Source organism: Parambassis ranga, chromosome 20 (assembly GCF_900634625.1).
Source record: "Parambassis ranga chromosome 20, fParRan2.1, whole genome shotgun sequence".
Lineage (NCBI taxonomy): Eukaryota > Metazoa > Chordata > Actinopteri > Ambassidae > Parambassis > Parambassis ranga.
This window is the reverse complement of record NC_041040.1, coordinates 6,340,546-6,363,265: the sequence shown is the minus strand read 5'-3', so window position 1 is coordinate 6,363,265 and position 22,720 is coordinate 6,340,546. Positions and strand designations below refer to the sequence as shown.

At 43.2% G+C, this 22,720-nt stretch overlaps 1 protein-coding gene across 3 annotated transcripts in view; it reads right to left on the bottom strand.

Annotated features, from left to right (window-relative positions):
* Positions 1–22,720, bottom strand: part of pard3aa (par-3 family cell polarity regulator alpha, a) — a 296,902-nt gene that overhangs the window by 141,369 nt on the left and 132,813 nt on the right. For all 3 annotated transcript variants that reach the window (XM_028433418.1, XM_028433420.1, XM_028433417.1), the window contains exons 6-12: positions 17,579–17,685; positions 16,923–17,006; positions 13,321–13,446; positions 9,792–10,007; positions 8,773–8,960; positions 4,807–4,946; positions 4,245–4,373 (exon numbers count right to left, since the gene is read on the bottom strand). In XM_028433418.1, coding sequence (XP_028289219.1) covers positions 4,245–4,373; positions 4,807–4,946; positions 8,773–8,960; positions 9,792–10,007; positions 13,321–13,446; positions 16,923–17,006; positions 17,579–17,685 — 990 coding nt within the window. The remainder of the gene's footprint in view (positions 1–4,244; positions 4,374–4,806; positions 4,947–8,772; positions 8,961–9,791; positions 10,008–13,320; positions 13,447–16,922; positions 17,007–17,578; positions 17,686–22,720) is intronic.

Genomic DNA, 22,720 nt, shown 5'->3' with positions numbered 1-22,720 from the left:
TGAATTAAAATGATTTGTCATCGGAAGGGACACAAGAGCCACGCACCAGATTTCTGCCCACACACAGTAAGAGTAAACTAGCAGTGTGTTCTAAAAGGCACACAGGCAACAGGTGAATAAATGTGGAGTTCTATCAGCGTGGAAGGACGTCATTTTTCCACTGCTGCCATATCTTGCTGCACAGTGATTTGACTTGGTTATTACAGGAAAAAAAGAGAAACACATTCTTCGCTTTGCAATGTGAACTACAAGCAAAGCGCCTCTAGCAGCTGTAAGCACAAACACTGCTGCACGCTGGGAGATAAATGGCTACAATAAATAACATCCACTGGCAATGTGTGGGAAGTGTTCTGTGTCTACGTGTCTTCAAATGCACCTACTGTAAAAGTGCCCCTTTGTTTTTTTTGTTTATGTGGGAAATTTAGTAGAAGTGTGAAGCAAGTTTGTTATAGAACTTTACAGTCAGGGGTCAGTGTCAGCAGGCAGGTAAGTGCATGAAGAAGAAGCAAGACTGACCTTTACACAACAGTCTAGGTTCAAGACCCCTGACACCACAAACTGTTTTGTTTTCACCCACTACTTACAAACATTATGTAAGGATCAAGTCAGAGTGCCATAAATAGACCAACATCTTGAACTAGAATGTAACATAAATACTTAAAGGTAGGGTAGGAGATTTTGAAAACTCGGTGAGAGTCAGCCAGATTTCGAAAGTAAACGCACGCCCCTTTCTCTCAGAGCTCACCCCGAAGCCACGCCTCCCAATCACATGGACGCGCATTACCTGAAGACGAGTCTGTGACTTCGGCCATCATGCACGTACCTCTCTGGTGCGCTCAGAGCAGGAAGAGAGTGACAACCAGCCAATACTTCGCACAGGGTCCACCCGGAGGATTGTTTAGTGTTTTATAGCTTCATATTCTTTGTTTTAATGCGAAACTGCCGAACTAATCGGTTGCTATCGGATTGTAAAGAGAAGTTACACTAATTAAACAAAAGGTGCAGCAGAATGAAATCTCCTACCTACCTTTAATCCATCCATTTGTTTTGATCATTTCTTAATATATCTTCCTTTTCTCTCCATTTCATTCTGTTTTGCTTGCTTGAGGATCTGTGGGACGTAAATTTTGTCCTCAGAGAGTGAATACCAACCTCTGCGTGAACCCTCTGATTTGTTCTGTGCAACCTTGTCAATAAGCCCACTCGCTGCAAAGGACAGCACCTACGCTTATGCCAGAGAGAGTCTGTGTGAAGAGGTCCGCTGCAGCCCACATCTCTAAAATTTGTTATTATTAAAGAAAATAAATGTGCAGGGAACCAGACTTTTTAGAAGAGAAGAAAACCCATATCTATGCGGATTATATAACCCAGTATATATACCAACGTACACCTACGATGGACATTTGACAACTGCTGTTTTGTGGATGAGGAAAGTATAAACGTGGTTCTGACACAAGACCCATTGAAGTTACATTTCCCCATATCATCAGTGGTTCCTGTAGGGCCATAGTGCTCACCCTACAGAGCCAAACGTGACAACAAAACTAAAGAAAGAAGAAGTTTAACCACAGCACTAATGAGACCAGTAAAGGTTAAAGCTGCACTTTTTCCCTGATAGAATATATTGTAACTGTCAGAAAATGTTTATTGATATTGTTGAAGAGTCGAGGGGAAAAGAGAGCAGACAAGAAATCACACAGGCACTGCCCCATTTGGCTCTATTGCCTTTTAACCTTTTTCTTTTCCCAGCTAGTACACATTTATTGAAAGCTATCGAGAGCTACTGCTATTGCTACTGAAAGCATGTCAAAATACAACCCCGACCGTGGTAATTAAAGATGCAATGCCAACATGCTGGGAGGGTAAATTAATTCCTCTGAGGATGCATGCAGTGCACTGAGCATACAATAAAACATTAAAACAAAAGGAGGTGTGGAGGGATTTCCGGTGTTGACATTAAACATCAGCAGGCAAATGTCACCCAGACAAAAAAAGGTCTCCTTTATATTTTTATCTACACAGCTGGAGCTCAGCCTGTGTGTGTGTGTAAAACTATACATCTTTCCATGTCACTCATTTTGCAGTTTAAAACATCATCACCTTGTCATTGAGTGAATTACATGAATGACAGCATGTACACACTGGCAGTGAGTTTAGATTTGTTCTAGCAATACAGTGTGTGTTACATATGCACACACCTATCCAAGGTGTGTGACAGAGGAGGCAATTACCAAGCACGTTTTTTCCACCATGCTTTATTTGCAATAACTGTCACAGGCAAAGCCTCGGCCTCCTTATCTGATTTTTATGAACATACTTGTAGGGATTATTGAGATTTGTGAAAGCGCTGCTGGGAAATGTGAAACTGTGCGAAAGAAGGGGGGAAAGAAAACTGTAAGGCAAACTATAAGCACAAAAAAAAAATGTTAATCTGCCATGAAAAGTGATGAAATGTTAACTAGCGGTGTCTCACAGCATGTTGAAGTTGGTCAAGAGAGAGAAAAGCAGAAAGAAAGCAAGACAGGGAGATGATTAGACAGTGTTTCCATGATGGACTTTTTCTAATCACGTCATGCCTGAGGAGCTAAGGGAGTGCAGCCATCAACCTCTCATGCCGCACCACTCATGAGTAGACAAGCCAGGGGCAGCCGTGCATTTTTAAACACTCCTCGCAGCATTATTCTGCTGCTGTCAAGGCTGCGTGAATCAGGTTGGTGAATCCCTGCGGTTAAAATTTAAGTATCGGCTGCTTTGGTTAAAGACCTAGATGACTAACCTGAAGGTCACAGGTTTGATGCCAGCAGCAACAGCTAATAATCCATGCACAGCATACTTTTAATATCACATTTTCAGACTGTGCAAACTTCTTGAATTTAAAGAGGGACTTCTTTAATACTGTTAAATATGTGCCCATTCACCAAGTGTAGCCAAGTTTAGCATTTCTAACTGGAGAAATGGTACATTAGGAGAGAAATCTGTGCCTCCGAGGGCCGTTTATGCTACAGGTTGAAAAGCTCCTATGGTGGGGTTAACAGCCCAGGCTCCAGGCTGAGTATGATAGGGAGGAATGAGGTTGGCATCAGGGGGCCCTGGTCTGCCAAGGTGCTGTGACGCCCGAGCCTGCTGTCAAAGCCACTGAGCGCAGGCTGGACGAGGGCAGTACCCTCGCCATCTGCTGTGCGACAGCCAAAGTCACCCTGTGTGTAGACAGTGTGTGTTTGTCAGAATCTGTGTGTGTTCGGTGCTTTCATATCACAGTGTGTGTGTGTTTCTGCATGTGCTAAAGCCTATAATTGTGCCTGCAGACTTGCATATGTATGAATGTGTGTGTGTGCTTTTGCCCCACTGTATTAACTGTGTGCCTTCTGCCTCTTTGTAGGTGAGCCACGATGCATCTTTGTGTCTTGTGTGTGCAGTAAGTTATGCACAAGTGTGTGTCTGCTCTGACACTTGATGTGTGTATGTGTGCGTATGGCGAGTCATGTGTGTCTCATTGGAATGTTAGCACACTTGCATGTAGGGCACTGTGTATATACCTGTGTAGTGTTTGTGTTGAGCAACATTTGACAGGCTACACCTTTGAGCTAATGCTAGTTGTCACCTTTGCCCAGTAATCACTGATGGCATCCATCAGACAGCCGCATAGTGATACATAATAAAAAAATATTTTTTTTAGACAAAGTCAAATATTTGAAGTGAACTTTAAAAATTGATGAAAGCTGATTTGGGTCCAACTCCACATTCTAGTGTAGAGTGTTTTTCATGGACAGCTGCCATCCATCACTTTTTAAAACAGTAACAGAAGTAGACAATGGGGAATGTAGGTAATTCAGCGCTGACAGCATAATATGAAAATTGACAAAAAGTTGGATAAACTGATAAACTGATTGAAGAAGCAGTTAAAGGTGTGTCAATGCAGCCACCATCACAAATCCATATCCAGGCTGTACAGGATGTTAGACATTTAGTGACATTTACCAGATTCCTAGAGAGAGTTCACTGAATCAGTGAGGATGTGCTGTATCAGATTGACTTTGAGGGTTTATTTTTTTCCAGTAATAATCCTGAGATAAACCAAGAAGCAGAATATTAACTGTCTAAACCAGTTACATATTTTCCTGTTAAAGCTGTAAAGTATATATAAAAAACACCTATCAATGATGGTCTATATCGAAAACAGATGTTTCCCGGTGCAATCTGACACGGTATCACAGACTGCTATAGTGTGCTGTCTAAATACTGACCACTTCTCGGGGCAACAGGGAGTCCTCCTGGCGAGTCACGATGAGGTTTACGGTCCCGCTCATGGGTGTGGCTCGGAGGAGGGCCACCGCCTCTTCCTGGGTCTTCCCATTCAGGTCCACTCCATTAACCTGAATACACACATACACAATCAAACACACAGAAAGGGAAAACTTCAAAAAGAGATGGAGCACGGCCACTACATAACCTCTATGCAGATTACCCTTTGAGCCACTTGGAGCTGGAATTAAACATGGGTTATTTTTTCCCCCTAAAGTGAGCACTAGCTGATTTTTATGTCAGTCTGATTGAAGTATAATCAAAATATTGCTCCATCTAACCACATTTTCTTAGATGTTCAGAGCTGGAGCTGAATTGTTATAGCCATAGGGAATGCAGAGGGTTTGAATCATTTCAACAAAAGCTCTGCAATACCAAATTTAGGATCAAAGCCCTATCAGGAAAAGAGAGTAATTAGTCTTTGAAAAAACATGCGATCTCCAACAGCACATGCTGACTGAATGCTATATAATGGTTCGAGGTAGTTTAAAAGCACTGCCCCACCTCCAGCAGCCGGTCTCCAGCTTTCAGTCGACCATCTTTGATGGCAGCCCCTCGAGGAAGGATGTTTTTGACATAAATGGGAGCGCTGCCGCCAATGGGGACGTCTCTGGATGTGATGCTGAATCCAAGACCTTCTGGACCTACAGTTAAAAAAAGAAATGATTAAAGTTAATATATGAATATTTTGTCACAAAGTAGGGTCAAGGGTCAAAGGTCTGAAACATGAAAACAGTCCTGGAGAGTTCAGGGTCTTGATTGACAGCAGGAGAATTACATTTACAAAGGAATCTGTGCTCCTTTCTGATAGCCTGACCAGGCATCACTTCACAAAAATCCACTTTGTGACTTGGGTCTGGAAGCCGTCCCCTTCACAACCAGTTCCACTTGGCAGAAACCCGACCGCAGTAATTAGATCCATTTATCTAAAATAGGGTCTCCTTTATGCTTCTTACTTCTTACCTTATTCAAAAATATTTGCAAAATTACTGATAACAAATCCAAAGGCAGTTTACTCTGCATTCCTTGGTCTGATCCCTGTGGAGTCCAACACAAGTTCTATAGGGATCAGACTAATACTGAAAATAGAAATTAGGATCATTGACCAGGCTCCTTTTCTGATCTATAGTCCAATCTCATGTGTCCAATCTCAAGGTAAATGTCATGCATGTACAAGACATCGCTGAGGATATGACTGCTATAGCTTTTATCATAGTTTTATGTTATAGCTTCACTCTGGCTCTAAAGCTGAAGTGGGGAGTAACCACAAAGCAGGGATCAAATTATGGTTTCCCACCATGTTCTGGACCTTCTAGAGTTATTGCAAACACACTCACTTCCTTGCCGGTATGTGTTCTATCAGTCTGCCATCAGGGTGTGCCTCACTCAGGTTTTTTTTGGTGAAGTAAAAATGAAAACATGCCCATAACTCTAAAGATAGCATTGACTCTATGAACCAAAATTGAGTGTTTAAGATAAGTGCACGTGGACTGTAAAGCAGTTATGGTCAGATTAAAGACTGGTTGTAAACCAGAGAGGAGTGAATGATTATGGATTGCAGAATGCATCAAAATGTTGTTCAATAGCTTTGGTATACCTAAATAGCAGAAAAAGGCTGTTTTCTAAATCATCCTGTGCAAAGGCAGATCAGAGTGATGGGAGGAAATCACGTCTGGGTCAAGGCAATCTCTATTTGAAGTTTGCATATGGGAAAAAGCACTTGTTACTTTTTGAAAGTTCAGTGAGTGCAAAGACTAAATTTAACAGCTGAAACATTTCAGACGTCAGAGCCCTTTGCTTTAGGTTTTAAGGTTGACCTTTAAGATTCATCAAATGAATATGAATTGCTGGTCAAAAGGAAGTAGGCAAACACAATAACGGATAAATAAGAAGATCTCAGGTCTGACCTTTTCTGCTGACCAGACCCACATTTGTCAAATAAAAGCAAGAAATGGTTTCAAATGTCAGCTAAGAAATGAGGTAAACCAAATAAATCCTGACTTATTCTTTGACAAAATTATTAAAAATTCAATATCCCATCTTCTGGGAGATGGTTAGGATTTCACCGTGAATAACCTAGCTGTCAGCAGTTCTAGTCAAGTTGGAAAGTTGTGTGGTTTCAGTAGCAGTTCTACGCTGGTAACAGCACTGATTAGTATTCATGTCAAAGTAGCTGCTCATTTCACAGAGCTGTCAGCACCTCTGATGCTTCATCATGACCTACTTTTCCCTGTATGTCTCTTTAGCAGTCTGTCGAACTGTCTTGTTGTCTCGCTGACAGTGATGGTGTTGATGAACAAGGAGAAAGCAACATCCTCATGGCTCCCCGCGCACAAACAAAAACTTGCGGAAAGGTGATGAGGAGGTTTCTTACAAAGTCTGAAAGTTGAGCTGTTGAGGATAATGATGTTCTGTGATCTGTCCATCATTGCGTGGTGGTGACTGAGCAGACAGAAATAGCTGCCATCGTTTATGCTGAATATTAAATCCGCAGTCTGTCTTCGTGACTGCCAAACTTTTATTACAAGGTCACACATTTGCTGTGGAAGTTCAGCGGCTATACTCACAATAAACCCAGCGATGATTACACCCTGACCGCTCCGCTCAGCCCTGCTCATCTGCCATTAGCATGCATCTCTTATGGCATCTTAACTGACAACTAGGATCTCACTTCCAGGCTCTGCAGTGCGATGTCATGTTAACTTAACACCTAATCAAAACCTGGACTATAAGTCAAGATTGTGACCTGAATGTAGTCTGAGTAATTGGATCTCAGTTATCCTCAATGCATCATGGCTATTTAAAGCTACCCAGCTGTAGTCAGACCACCCAAGACACAATATTCTTTTTCTGTTCTGACCTCTGATTCACATAAAATACACATCAATTATATGTGTGGGGGAAATGGAGCCTCCTATTTGAGTCTCCATTTCCCCTACACACAGCCTATTGAGCCAAATCAAACTCCTGTCTATTGTAAGATCCCATCCAATCAGGCAATTAAGAGAATGCCTCTCTAATAGGCCTGCAGTAATTAACCACTGACGTCTTTATTTTGGGTAATAGAAGACCAGGATAAAAGTAATCGTATCCCTTTCTGGATTAGTTGGAATCCTGGCTCCAATAAGCCAATTAAACAGCAAACATGAGGAGAGGCAGAGGCGCATTAGAATGGCTTAATGGGGTGCGTATGTCCTTTTCGACAGCAGCATTTGATTAAGGCACTCTTGTTAATTCGCTATTCAAGATCTGCTCCTGCCACTTGGAAGGCAGAACCACAACAGTTACAATGAGTCAACAACAAAAAAAAAACTGCTGAAGCCGGTCTTAAAGTACATTAGTAGTGATAAAAGTCTGATGGCAATCAAAGAGCACGGTCGAAATGGATGTTAGGGACACATTTCCCTCCACTCTGTCTTGGTTTTACTGCTCGATAAAATCCCCAATTCGACAACATTTGGACAAGAATTTATCTCCATTTAGAGTTCACAAGTTTACAAGTGAGGCACATCCATTCCAGTAAAACCCCATTTAAATCATGAGCAATAATCTTTGAAACCATTTCTGTCACTTGGGCAACAGCATAAATATTCTGAAAGTTATGAGTGGTGATGAATTAGGCCACGAAGCCATGTGGCTAGTGAAAATAAACTAAGCTACTGGCATCAGCCTCGTGCTGGAGTTCTACCAACATCACCCTGACTCGGTTTCACTAAAATAAGAGGCTTGTGAACAGAAAAAATAAGAAAGTTTATCACATTATAAACACATACATAGAACTTGCACTGCAGCTCCACTTTGTATACCAACTCTGGTGTGAGTGCCAAACATATTAGAGCAGCTTGTGGCTGCGTTTCCCCTGAGTGCGTTGCATTTAGCCTGCACTGCTGCCCTCACTTGCTGTACTATTCCCTGAATCTCGCCTCTGTGAGGTCTCGGTGCCAGCCTTCAACTAAACATCTGCTCCCTCTAACAGAAAAAAAGCAGCGCTAAGAGAGAGACAGGGAGAAGCTACCTTAGCACTGGTTACTTAATTCACATGAAGTGATGGAAATGACATGAGGCCTGGTATGTAACCCACCACTAACATACACAACTGCTCCATTATCAAAAGTCGGTCCAAGTCTGCAAACAAGCCAACCTCAGCTGGAAGCGGACGGACAGCTGAAGCTTAACATTTCAACCACAGAGCTACATGACGATGCAGCCTGAACGGATCAAACCACAAACTCGGTTTTCAGGATCCTGTGTTTGCTTTTGGCATGATCTGTTAAACAAAGAGATTTTTTTGAAATTTCCAGTAAGACTTGCCTTAAGAGTTCCTTAACCTATTGTGAGCTCAGCATAAGTTAGTGCAAACAAATGATGAGATGTGCCTTTGCCACATTTATCTCAGTAAAGATAAAAAGATGGGTGACAGAGTGGAATGTGTTGGGTAAAGACAGGAACAGTAAGTGTGGTTTGTATTACCTTTCTTCAGCTGAATGTTGAATCTGCGGCCTTTGTTCTTCAGGTAAGAGGTGCTTGACGTGTTTGTGCTTATCCTGCGCTGCAGGGAAGGGGAAGGGGCTGATGAGGTCCTGGTGACCATGTTGTGGGGTAAAGTGGCAAAGCGTCGACTTGGTTCGGGGGTGCTTCCTGCTAGTGGGCCTTGGTGGCTACAAGGAGACAACAGATGTTTGTTGGTTTTGTTTTTTGTATCGAAAGAGACAGCGAGTTAATATGGTAGGGCAGCAGTGGTGCAGTGGTATAGCAGGGTTGTCCAAACACTGGAAGGTTGGTGGTTCAATCCCAACTCCTCCCTAAGTCATTGTTGTGTGTTGTATGACACTGCTTGGCAGCAGCCTGAAACAATTTCCCTCTAAGATTACTAAAGTATCTACAAATAAAAAAAAATAAATAAAAGTAAAGGCAAAAGAGGATTCTTTCTTTCTTTTGTATTTTGGTGTTTTCTGGACGTCTTCGATGGTAAAATCTGCTGATCTTTTCTGCCTTGTCAGTTTTTTTAAACTGTTTTTAGGCACAAATTTGAAAGGAGAATATTAAACTATATACATAAACAGATTATTATGTCAGTAACAATAATGATGTCTCACAATAACATGTAATAGGGTCATTTGATAAGCAGAATGGATAAATGATTAATCCATTTATATAATTGAAATTATAATATGCAAACAAACATTTTTCGATAAGCAGCCACATGTTTAGCATTTGGGAATTACGCCAAGATATTACAGAAATTAATAGTAACCGCAGGCAGATGAAATGGGCTTTTAACAAGATGATCAGTGATGCAGAATTAAAGGTCTCAGGTAGAAATTACTACTAAACTGCTCCCTTGCCTTTTATTACAGCTTTTAAACTTTGATGGATTCACAGTGAAGATATTCAGAGAGAGTCATAAACTGCTTTAATTAACTGCCCTGAGACGGACTTTTGGCTTATTTTGAGTGTCTCTTGCGAGAAAAACAGGAGTTCAGACTCACTTGTGGTTGAGGCCGGGTTGCTGTCCTGATCTGGACACCACACTAGATCTGTCCCCCGGCTGCTGATAGTCTTGGCTAAAGCGGACCCTGTTCGGCTGGGGTGAACTGAACTCACTCTGGGCTGAGAGGATCTCATACTGCTTCTTCATGGCTGCAGGGACTATGTGGAAAAGGATGACCGGGGAGCGCATTGCATGCCTGAAAACGTTCTGAGCCCTGGGGTTGATACAGCAGAAAGAGAGAGAAAGAGAGGGAGAGAGAGAGCAGGAAGGTCACACAGACAGAAATAAATGAGCTTTAACATGATAAGAGATACATGTACAATGATGTACTATCATAGCTTAGCAGATACTGAAGGATAAGGCAAGTTATGATGTTTTGTATGTTGGAAGAAGATAGTGAGAGGTGAGGTTAACGCAGCTAATCGCAGGGATGCTCCCTGCACAGCAGCAGAAAGCAGAACAGCAGAAATTACATTATCTATAATTACTAGCATCAAGAGTGGTAAGAGATAAGGATGGAGAATGGTGCATTGGTGATGAAATACCACATATTGTGTTGCCAGCAAAGTCAACTCTATGTGGAGTCTCTCAACAATATATGAATCTGTGTGTTTGTGCAGCCTGCTGTGTGTGGTTAGAAATGAATGGACATGAGTTGACTCAACAATCAGAAAAGAGACGATGAATCATGCAACAGGGAAGCTTTCCAGACAATGAGGTCCAAAGTAAGCAGACGCACACTTCATTCCCCTACACACATAAGAAATAAAGGGGAAAAAGGACAAAACACACACAGAGTCTCATGTGAGTTTTGGGGCCAAATAAGCCAAGACAAGGGCTCAACATCATTCCCAGACACAAGAATTGTTTAGTCTGGTTTGCAAGCGGCACTTAGCATATAGATAGGCTGGCTAGGACTGGGCCACACTGCAGCATAAGGGGCCACAGAGGCACGGTGAATGTCTGGATTCCAGCAATCTCACGTCTTTTTTTCCAGACCCCCCCACCCCCCATTACCACACGGGTAATACCATGCTGATTCTGTCCAAATGACAGCCGCTAAGCCGCTTGCACCACAACAGACAGCACTTCATTCGAGCGGTGTCACAGAGGCGAGGCGCACATGCTGCACCGAGCCACTTCTATGGGATTTGGTCTCTTTATTCTTATGGTAATTTGCAAAAAAATCACTCACATATGCACATTGAGGGGTGATGACTGGATGAGTAAATGTGTGTATGTGTGTGTGTGTGTGTGTGCATGTTTGTATGCGAATATTCCTGCATATACAGCGCCATCACTCCAGTAATCAGCCTCCACACGAGCCTGATTGAATAATAAATTACCCCCATCAATGCATCATTACATTCAGTTAGATTAAGCGCCTCAAAATATTTACCCATGCAAAACAATCCAAGGAGATTAGACTATCACTTTAAATTGTCACTCTCTGTGGCACACAATCAAGAAGGGAGCGAGAAGGGGCAGACGGAGGGTGGAAAGTTTAGCTCCTCCACCTCATTTTTATGCAAAATCACAAACATCATATGCATTTGGAAGACCGCGAACAGGGCGTGTTTGGTGAGGGGGGGGAGGGTGAAGTGCAGAACGCTACAAAACATCACTCCCTTGTGGATTTGGTTTGTAAGCCTCTTTCACAGCAGAAAGGGCTTGGAAGGAACCTGGGATGTTTACTAATGACAATAGCATCATTTTGAAGAGGAGGTGGGAAGAAAAGGATCCTTAAACCTTAGTGGCTTTGAACACAATGTGATCAACACATTAGCATAATGTGGTAAAGTAACCACTCAGGTTTTAGAAGATGATGCAGAACTTTCTTTTATTTGCCCAAGTTACTTATAGGAAATGCTATAAAGTGCAAGTAATGTTAAAGGGAGTGCTCTAAGTGATGATACAAATGATACACAAAGTTTGAAGTCTAAGCATAGACGTAGACAGCCTAAAAGATGAGGTCCGTCATGGAAGAGCGGTTCATCACACAAAAGGCCATTGTCAAGATCTGGACAAAATCTTGGAAGATCAATAAATCTACCATGTTTGTGGCTTTCTGTTGTGTGTGAGGTAAGAGTAGGACCCAAACACAGACAACTCACACATGGAACTAAAGGCGAGCTTTAATAAAACCAGAACCCAAAACTCAAAAACACACAAGCACAAGGAAAACCCAAAGAGACCAAAGGTAACAAAACTAACCAAACCGAGGCAAGGAGAATCCACACGGGGAACTGATGAACAGACTGACAAAGGGAAGCACAGGGCTGAACGAGACACAGGTGAACACGATCAGGGCGGGGCCGGTAATCCACAAGGTGGGAACACACAAGGGAACAAGGTCTTCAAAATAAAACAGGAAAACAAACCAACATCCAGGAAAACCTGAGACACCAGAACACAGGGAAGCCCAAGAACGAGAATGAAAACAAAACCGTGAAAATACGAATATAGAATAAACTAAAAATGTAATAGAAAACAAGACCACACAACATGGGATCATTAATGGAATCTGGCATTTTCAAGAAAGGACAAAATTGGTCTGCAAGCTTTTCCACCAGCAGGACTGTGGATTTTGACATGTCAGGATGTTTTGGTATGACAGACTACTGGATGTTGAAGAGGATGAAGAAGGACTTGTGAATGTCCTAGATCCTGAAAGTGGACTACATATTGTACATTTATAAATACAAGCAGGCAGGGCTTTAGACTTTCCCAGCATGGTGCCTCTAAGCCCAGTGGTTTTAGATGACTACGTCCAGCCCAGTATGACTGTAGACCAGGCCTGGGTTAGCAGGAATCTGGGCTATTTCTTCCTGCGGAGGAGTAGATGAAAAGGGAGAGAGCCAAGCGGACCTCCTCATACACTGCCTCCAGAATCCAGCCTGGAGGAGAGGAAATGTATTTCTCGGCCTAGCACACACACACACAGCTGTTGATAAGACTTTGTAGCTCAGAGTCACTGCATGTGTATGTCAGCACATGTGTAAGTATGTGCGCTAGTCGCCACAAATCAGGTTGGCATGCGTGGGAAAGAAAGGTGGCTTTGGGTAAATGGAGGGGAAAGTCCCCACCTTATATCTTCATTTCACTTTAGGAAGGAAGAGTGGGCAGTTATGGATGAGAAGGCAGAGTGACTGTGGTGAAGGAGTGCAGGTCACTGAGACCCATCGCAGGAAGTCGGTAATATTTCTGTTTTAGTGTGCAGCTGTGTGGGTGTCACGTCTCCCTGCAGTTTAGATTCCACTTATCAAAAGCAACACTATTTACTGTCACTGCACTTAATGTCCGACAGTGCTCTCAGTGTGAACTGTATCACTCAGCAGACAGTGCTTCAGGATAATACTGCGTGTGTCCCAGTTTTGGAGGGAGTGGAGGAAAATTAAAGTCAGCATGGTACTCAGTGTATCCGACAAGAAGAGGAGGAAGAAAGTTACTAAAAAGGAGAATATGTAAAGCTCGAGAAAACCTTATTATGTGCAGAATGAAAATTTCAGGTCGATGTTAGAACTTACTGTTCAAAGCGCAGGTTACGGATGTCGTCCTGATTAATCTTGACGATGCAGTCGTTCACATGAAAGAGGCGCTCCTGCTCGGCTTTGCCCCCGCGCTCCAAGCGATTCACCAGCAAACCCTGAGTCCTGCAAGTGATCACACAGTAGGTTACAGACGCATGATTTAGACAAACAACCGGGACAGTTACAGCACACATATTTACAATTGGAAAGGTGACAGAAGGGAAAAGAGGGCGAGAGGATAAACATATCCATGACAAGTTACACATGCTGCACATCTCACTATACATATAAAGAGAATATCAGCCAGGATGATGATATCTGTATTCTTTTATTCCCTAAAATTGGTCCAATTAACAACTACAGAACTTGTTGGGTTCTGTGATTATAACTGCAGCACTGCAACAAGGTGCGGCAGGTATGTGCTTTTTTTTTATTTAGGAAAGTAAGTATGTTTTAAAAGTTAGTTCTGCCCTATTGTAACATGCTCCACTATCAGCAAAAGTTAACTTTCCAGACTTTAAGCCTGGATAAAAACCTGCATCTTCCTGCAGCTTGGAGAGTCGCACATATTACAAACTTGATTTTAAGCCTCCGTCCGTCCTTCAGTGGCCCAGCCTGTCGTTCTTTCTGTGGGCAGGTCTGAGAGAATGACAAGGCAGGTTGTCTAAAAAATAATCCAAACCAACAGCTAAGAGATCATCTTATGGCTTCGGGGGAACACTACCGTTGCCTTCACTGCAGCTTAAGATGAGAGCCGGCTGTGCTGTAATAAATACCCAAAGAGTTCCACAGCAGTGCCATTTCAGCAATCCTTTTCAAAAAAAGGCAACCTTTACCTTCAAATACCCCCCTCCTGCCATCCCCCCTTTTAAATAAATACATCAGTGAGCTCCTTGGGGCTTTAGCTAGGCCCCGAGGATAACCACATGCAAAGAGATTGGGTGTGTGCTGCTCACACAGCAGAGCTGCAAACTCTGACTAAGGTAAAAGATGCCTGAGGTATCAGGTAGTCTGCAAATGTTAAACTGACAAAAAGTTTGGAAGCTTATTTTGAAAGAATTAGAAATAATGATGAAACATATCAGAGTCGAACCCTTATCTGTTGCAAGGACAAAAGCTGCATGATTTTCATAAGTCCCTCTAGGTTATTTCCTGTCTTATCAGTGCTCCCATAAACAACAACGCATTCAAACTGTGACCCTGTTTGTCGCAGACATGTAGAGCTCTTTAGCATTTCAACCAAACAGGGCCACTTTCAGAACATTGCTCTAATTGGCTGCATAATGTGGACATCCACGCTCGCACCGCAGACTCATCTCAGCTCCTGGGTGGGGGTAAATGGTCCGGCGTTAAGTTAAAATTAAAGATCACAAAAAGCCCCTTCCCTTCTTTCTGTGTGTCTGAAGCGGCGTTGCCAGGTCAGCTTAAGTGCGCTGAGCAGAGAGTAATTGCGGGGAGTGTGGAAGCAGACATGATTGTGCTTTATCTCCATAAGTGTTGACAGCTTGAAAACAAAGTATTGCGCATGGAGATTACAGCATGGACACAGTCTAATGACTTCTGATCTGGTAGCGGAGCAGAGACAGTAGATAAAGGAGTTATGGTTGATCCCTGATCAGTATTCAAAGCAGCAGCGGGAAGGATTGGGGATAAAGCAGCATCTTTTAGAGATTTGAAGAAGATGATGATTTTATAAAAGCCCTATTATTGTGTTGCCTGTAATGCACGGCCACCCTCTCAATTCCTTCCTGTCTCACTGATGTTGTTTTTTTTTTGGTAGATATTTGTCAGTAACTTGCAGAGGGAAAGCTAAAGCAAAATTTAAATTGCATTCTCACAGTCTGCAAGTCAGCGAGCTCATTAGGGTGCCGGATACAAGCACAAAATGGAGAAAAATATAAGTCCTCAGAAAGAAAAATGAGCTCCTTACTGCAGCTCGTCTCCATCTTGTGGCCGGGTAGCAGTGCTCAGAAAGGAACTGGAGGAGGCCACCTGCTCTCATCTACTGCCTTTAATCAAATAATAATCCAATCAGGATCCATTTATGCATGCCAATTATGTCCGCAGTTTGTTTACAATAGAAACTGGTCATGGAATGAGAAGTTCATTAAGCAGAGAATGCATCTGGAAGGGGCCCTGTGTGTTACTGTGTGTGCGGATGTACTGTATATTTATATGTGTGCACACAGATCTCAAGGTAGATGAACAAAAAGAGATTGCTTGAGTATGTTGGTCCACGCTGCTCACAGACTCCAGTGTATGTGTATGTGTATGGGCGCGCGAAAGAGATACTTGTCTGCCTGAGTGACAGACTCTCTAAGCTCTCTCCTGCAGCTGTCTCCACCTCCTGCTTGGATCTAACTTGATGTCAGTGCAGCAGAGCAGAATGCGGACAGCCCATGCCGGAGCGCCTGCAGTTCCTTGTCTGGTTTTGCAGGCTGTCTGACCCCTCTGGCCCTGGTCTAGACACTAATGACAGCCCGCTGAGCCTAATGCCTCCTGTCCTAGCGCACAGCACACAGGAAAGAGCTAGGCCAGCGCCATTAGCATCATCCCACTGAACAGACGCTAAGTCTTATCATGGCTGTACTTAATTGAAGTCTCTGACAGCTATTAGTACTGACCTTAGCAAAAAAGAAAAAATCTACTGGCTGTGCAGCGTTACTGCAAGATGCTGTCTGATTTTGTTGGAATACAGGAGAGCTTAAAGATAATAGCGTGACTAATTGCAGCTTTATTTAAGCAACATTGCTTAGTCTCTCTTATTACCACTTCAAGCTCTTATGACATCAGCATTGTGAATCACTTTTTCTCTTCTCATGGTGTCACAGCTTCAGAGCGAGTTAACACAAGGTCAAAGCTAAATATAGTTTCCTGACACTTGCTTATAAACAGCAACGAGATTAGTGTCTGAGGCAGCCATCTTCAATGACAGCCGTCCTCTCTCCCTCAAATGTCATCCCATTTTATCTGCTCGCTCCGTCTTTTTACGTCGTCTTCCCTTCTTTCCCTTTTCCAGGCGCTGAGTAGTCACATTCACCTTGGTGCTGTGCCAGTCCCTTGGCATGCAGCACAGGTCTGTGTTATACACACAAGCTTTTAGTTTGATTACATCTGGCCACTTCCTCTGTCCTTTATTTTATTTTATTTTTTATTTTTTTTAATTTGGATGAATTCCTCCTCTTGTCCCCTGTCATCAAAACTTATGTATCAGTAAGTAAAAAAGGCAAAAGAAAGCAGTTTCAAATAGTTTCTAGTATTTAAAAAGTATTGCAGAAACTATGCACTTTCATCTGTTCTCTCAGCCACTGGGGGCTTCTGAGCTATGGGATACAGGGAGTGCTGAGCAATGGATGTTGTGTTTCAACAACAACACTCACAATAATAATATAAAAAAAGGATGACCGTAAGAATTAGAACATGAAAAAGAAAGCCTTTGGCAACACATAAAAAGAGCTGAATACCACAGAGTAAGTGCGAGAAAATGATGATGAGTAAAAGCAGCATCTTCAAACCATGTTAGACACAGACAGGATGGTGAAACTAAGTTGCAACTGTTGTTGCGTTGCATCTCTGACTGTCTTTTTTTTTTCTTTTACCTGACATCCTGTGAACTGAAAGGCACTACGTGGATCCCGAGGGGCCCTCCTTCATTGGACACCTCGACCGGCTTGAGCATGCCTCTGCAGGACATTGATGGATGACACCAGGAGGAGGAGAATAAGCAAGAGGCAGGGGGAGACACGCATGAATAAAAAAATAACAGGAGTGACAACAAAAAAATGTAGAAATGCAGAATATAAAAGACAACGCAGTCAAACATGACAAGAGGTCGAGCGGATGTACAGGATGTGGGGGGGTGGAGGGTTGGTGGAAGGCTGCATTATGTTGCCTGTATACAAAGTCATCTATTACCAAGTCTGGCTGGTGGACCTCAGGGTCGATTAGGGATCCAAATGGAGACTCCAATTAAGTGATTAAGATCAGACTGTTGTGCTTAAAAGGACAAATTAATTGAAAATCGTGTAAGGAAAGGGAGGGGGAGGAGGAGAAGGTTAATTTGTGCGGATAAAGACGTGAAGACAAATGAACACGAGCAGCCATTAAAACAGATGTGTGTGATGATGTTAGAGGAAGAAGGCCTTCACGGCCTTGGTGTTTGTAAGATGGGTATTCTGGATGATTTGGTGAAGAGGCTCTTTAGGGTGGTATATATGTGTGTGGCCTGTGGGGGTTTTGTTGTTGAGCCACTCACTCGAGATGTAACGCAGGTGAATGCTCCATTGAGGAGTCGGCCCGCCCTACTGGCTCTATCCGCTCAATTCTTCTTTCTTGTCTCCTTTGCTCTTCTTCCTCCTCTTCCTAAAACAGAAGAAAAAAAAAGGGACAGAATAAATCATTAAAGGTTCCAGCAACGTAAAAAAAACTTACACTCACTGTCTTTATTCCTATTTGGCTGTGCTTGCTCTTCTCTGGCTTTTAATCCAATTACCTGCAAGGAAAGTAACAGCCTCTGTTCTAAATCAAAGGACAGACTGGGGCCCTGATGCTGCTGCTGTAGAAACATCTCTCCATTGCCAAAAATTTAGGTGACAAAGTGGCCGTGATAGATCTTTCCTGCTCAATAAATTAGGTCCGACCTGGAGGCGTGGCGCCCGCTGCCGTGTCTGAGAGGTGACGGGATCGAGGTCTGGAGCGAAGGAAAGTGGTTGCGCCTATTGTCATCTGCTCCTCTCACTCTCTTCATTTCATTTACTCATCTTCCTTCAGGGCCATTAGGCAGTGTAGCTGGGAGGCTGTAGCTTTTTACAGGCAGGCCAGACATCTGAGGACTTAACTGGGCTCTGGGACGAGACACCAGCTTCATGCTCTCCTTAATGGGGAATAAAATCTTCATTTGAGCTCCCTTTATGGGGGTGGTACAGACTGAGCAGGGCACTTACACACAGGGATGACATCCTGCATGTAAGACATATCTAATAACACGGGGCTCGTTTTCAACTAATCATCGCCTGTTATAGAAAAAGCAGCAACAAGTGACAAGCACATTGAACATCACGGCTTCTTCACTTTATTTTTTCAGCTACCCCCCCCCCCACCACCACCACCACCCTCAACCTTCACCCTTTCCTTTCTCTCTTCTTCACTAAAATGTCAAGCACATCCAAATAGGTCTCGTGCCACTCTGGTTTCTTTATGGAAATTGATTCAACCCTTTTCAAGGGCCAGGATATATTTGGCGGCACTAAGACTCTGTCCCCTATTTATTTATTATATTCCATTGGGGGTAAAGATGGACGGGGGGGTGGAGGGTGTGTGGTGGTGGGGTGGGGGGCATGGAAATTTCATCAGCGCCTTCCTTAAAAGACTTCGTCTCACCCTGTCTATTTCTCCTCCTCTAACCATCCAATATAAAAACTGAGCCAGTCAACCTGTCACCCCCCGCCTTTAATTACGTGTCAGTTGAGGTCTTGAATGTCTCATGTGGCCTGTTATTCACGAAGCTCACAAAGCTCCTTATGAACCCCCCCGGGCTTTTTCTTATATATATATATACCCCCATATGCTCTGCACCAAGGACCTGTCCACCTGTAGTAATCCATATGTCAAGATTGGAAGACAGAGCGGAAACAGCTGAGATGAACGTCTACTATGAGACAAGCTTGACAGAAACGGAGTCAAAAAAAATATGTTGACTTTGAGACGTCAGACTCAGTGAGCAAATGAAAGAGTCAACTGTGCTCAACAACGTTGTCTTGTTAGACAACAGAGTGATCAGAGAGGCAAGAAGATTAGGAATGTATCATCACTGATGCTGACATGTAATTAACTTTAGTAACAGTAGCTCTTAGCAACAATCCCTCTGAATGTTGGAAGCAGCAGTAAAGTCGTCACTGAATTTGTTCTTTCTGGGTGAAGGTAAAGAAACAAATTAAAGAGATGTGATATGATGGAAAACAGTGCAGTGAAAATACAAAAAGGAAAGGTACAGTATCTGTGATTTTTAAGGTGATTCTTCACTTCCACTAGGTCAAAAAAAAAAACATCACGCTGCAATCAGGTGCAGAGTGTGAATGTGACTGGTAAAAGGCACAAGTAGATATCAAAGCAGCACCACTGTAAAGTGATATGTCTGCTCAGGTGTGAAAAAAACAAGAGGAACTGTGAGAGATCCTGAAGAGAGGAAGAACTTGATGATGAAAAAAAACTCACTCACATGAGTGAGAAAACCGGCCAGCAATGAAGACTCGAAGACAAAGATGGAGGAAGATTGTGGAAGCAGACTCAAAACAAGTGTCAATTTAAACACTTGGTGTTTATGTAGACCTCCTGTGATCTTTTGACAAAATTAAAAAAACAGCACGTGTTGTTCTGGTGCCTAAGGCCGGGTGTCCTGCAGCTTCCAGGTGCATTTTAACGCATCACTGCTGCTGTTCGTGTGAATTTCTCAACCATATTCGAATGCACCGCACGCAGTCAATTTCGACCATAAACAGACACATGATTGACTTTTGACACTGGATTCATGAGGTAGTGCTCAAGTGGCTGCTGTGGTTTGTTAAGAGTCGAAATAGGGGGGATGTTCAACCCATCACCCAATGAAGGGCACAGCCTCTTCATTACCTCTCTGGACTAAGGACAATGTCTGCGTTACCGCCAGATGAAATTCTCATTTGATAAATAATGACTTGTTAAAATTGACATTTTGTGCACTTAAGACTAGCTGCTGACTTCCTGACAGCAGGAGTCAGTACTCTGGAGTCTCCTTGTGAGCAAGTGGCAGAAGAGGAAGCAACCTCCCCTTATATTCACTGCTGACCTCTATATTGCCAGTCCGTGTGCTGGTAAAACTGAGCACTGAGTGACAGCGGAGAAGAGGAATAAGCTAAATATACATCCACTTTTGCCTTTTTTCCTTTGTCTCTCCAAATCCCTCCTTCTCTAAAAAACAGCCATTTCTTCTTCCCCTGAGTGCTTTTAGCACCCTGTTGATCCCTTGGTAACCAGCAGAGTGGGGATGCAACAAGGCTTTTCAACTCTCTATTGCGCTCACTCCAAGCTCTCTCTCTCTCTGCTCTGTCACTCTATTTGTCCCCCTCTCAGTGCTTCCACCCCTTCCCCTCCTCAGCCCTCCTCCCATGCAATCGGGAGGACTCAGAGCCCCAATGTGGGGCCAAAAATTTACCAGCATCTTCGCCAAGAAAGAGCAAGGGTTAGAAGCTTGGCCATCAGACAGCTGCAGCATTAGATTATTGAGACATATGAGAGAGAGAAAAAGAAAGAGAGAGGTACAAAGTGCATAGCCTTGTTACCTTCAAATGGACAGGCAGGTTAGAGACTGGTGAGAGGACCAAAGGGAAAGAGGAGAGTGGGAGGAAAGGAGGCAGCAGCTGTTTGCTTCAGGAGGGGGAATTCTACAGACACACACACACACTGCTGCTTATGGGTAAGGGCAAAGGCAACATGTTGAGGAGCTGTCATTCTCCATCAACTACTATCCTAAAGCAGGCCTACTGTAACTGCATGTGTGTGTGTGTGTGTGTGTCATGGCATTAGCCATGGGCAAGTACAACATGTAGCTGTTAGGTGAAAGGGTGTGGGGGGTGGGGAGGAGGACTCCCTCCTGAGCCCATCTTCTGGCATCAAGGGCTTAACAAGGACAGGTTCATAGGTCGCAGCGAATTGTGTGTTTTCTGGCCACCGCCCCTCCTTTAGGGCTGCGGTCCACATCTGCGTGACAGCTTCATGTGTGGAACAGGCCTCCCTGTCAGACCATGTCTCACGTTCCGTTACAATGGCCTGTCTGTGCTGAGGAGAACAACGGACGCTGAAGAAGAGGAAGTGGAAATGTCTCCAAATGTACAAAGAAAAAAAAGAAAGGAAACTGGCTAAAAATATGAAACATTAATTGTGCAAGGTATCGCCCCTAATGGAAACATTAAAACCAGCCAAAGGTAACACACATGTAAAAAGAATTCACTCTTAGTGAGCAGAGGTAAATGGAAGAAAGCAAAAAGCAGCAGAGAGGCGGAGGCTTTTCCTCTCCCTCACAAAAGGTTAAGGAGCCATAATTGTACCCCCATTACCTCCAGTTAATGCATTTCAACTAAACACTATACAACAGACAAGTCCAAATAGAACCACACAGTACCGCTGCATTGCACAATGGCACTGACATACAAAGACAAGCTGCTGGTAATAACTCCTAATAGTCCTATTAAAGTTCCTTTGACCTCAACAAGCAATTACCAATGCTTTTCCATCCTGACCAGAGCCAGGATCTGGCTGTTTTTAATCAGCAGTTAAAAGAAGCTTTATGCTGTTGGACACAAAGATGTTTCACCTTGTTCTGAACAACATCCCAACTTGTACTGTAAAATAGAGCCACACTCCTGATGGATGCATATCCAGAGTGAAGGCAGGCCTGGTCATAGATGTGTCAGAATTCACTGTGCATGATACAGAGGGTCTTTTTTGTTTCCTCCCCTCACATCCATCCCCACAGAGGAAACTACCTTAGAGCACAGTTAGGCGAAAAAATATATATTCTTTGTGATTACACTGGACATGACTGTTGCACCCGGTGACCCGGCCCCACCCTCTCTCCCATCCTTAGCTCTTCATTTTGGACTCAGCCACCATTAAAACAACCAATTCATCACACACAGACAGTTATTTACATTTATGTTGGAGGTAGAGCTACATTAGAGTTAAACTTGGTTAGTGGATGATGAGAGGGTCATAATGACCTCCTTCATCCTGGCCACAAGCTCTCTAAATGGTAGTTAGTGGATGTCAGCAGAGACGCAGAAAATAGTTTCTTTTTTTATTTCATTAATATTGTGAGAATGATGATGTAGGCTGATTTCAATATACAGCAATGAAATTTATGGTGAGCTGTAAAAATATATAACCTAAACCGTTTTTTTTTTTTTTTAAAGTCCCTGTTTCATTTGTTTGCCAAACTATTAGCTCCCAGTTGGACTGGAAACTGAAGATCTGGAAGAAAATCAAAGCCTGGCTGACCCCGGTTTCTGCCATCTCGTGCTATGTGTGTGTGTGTGTGACAGAGAGAGAGAGAGAGAGAGAGAGAGAAATACAGAGGGAGGTTATGATTCTGCAGTCCTGTGTTTGTGTGCCAAGTGGAGAAACCCAGGCGGCGCCGGTCCTCTGACGAGGACATGTGCTGTCTTTCATATTTCACACCCTGCACCCGTGGGCTCCAGGCTTGTTCAAAGCAGAACACTCGCATTCCAGATTAGATGTACTATTCCTTTTGATAATGAGGACAGGGAGACATATATGCTTTGTTGTGTTAGGTGAAGATGGTGGGGGAGTGAGGTTGTGTATGTGATTTGAATTGGTACTGTGTCCAAAACACAAGGATGTGAAGGAG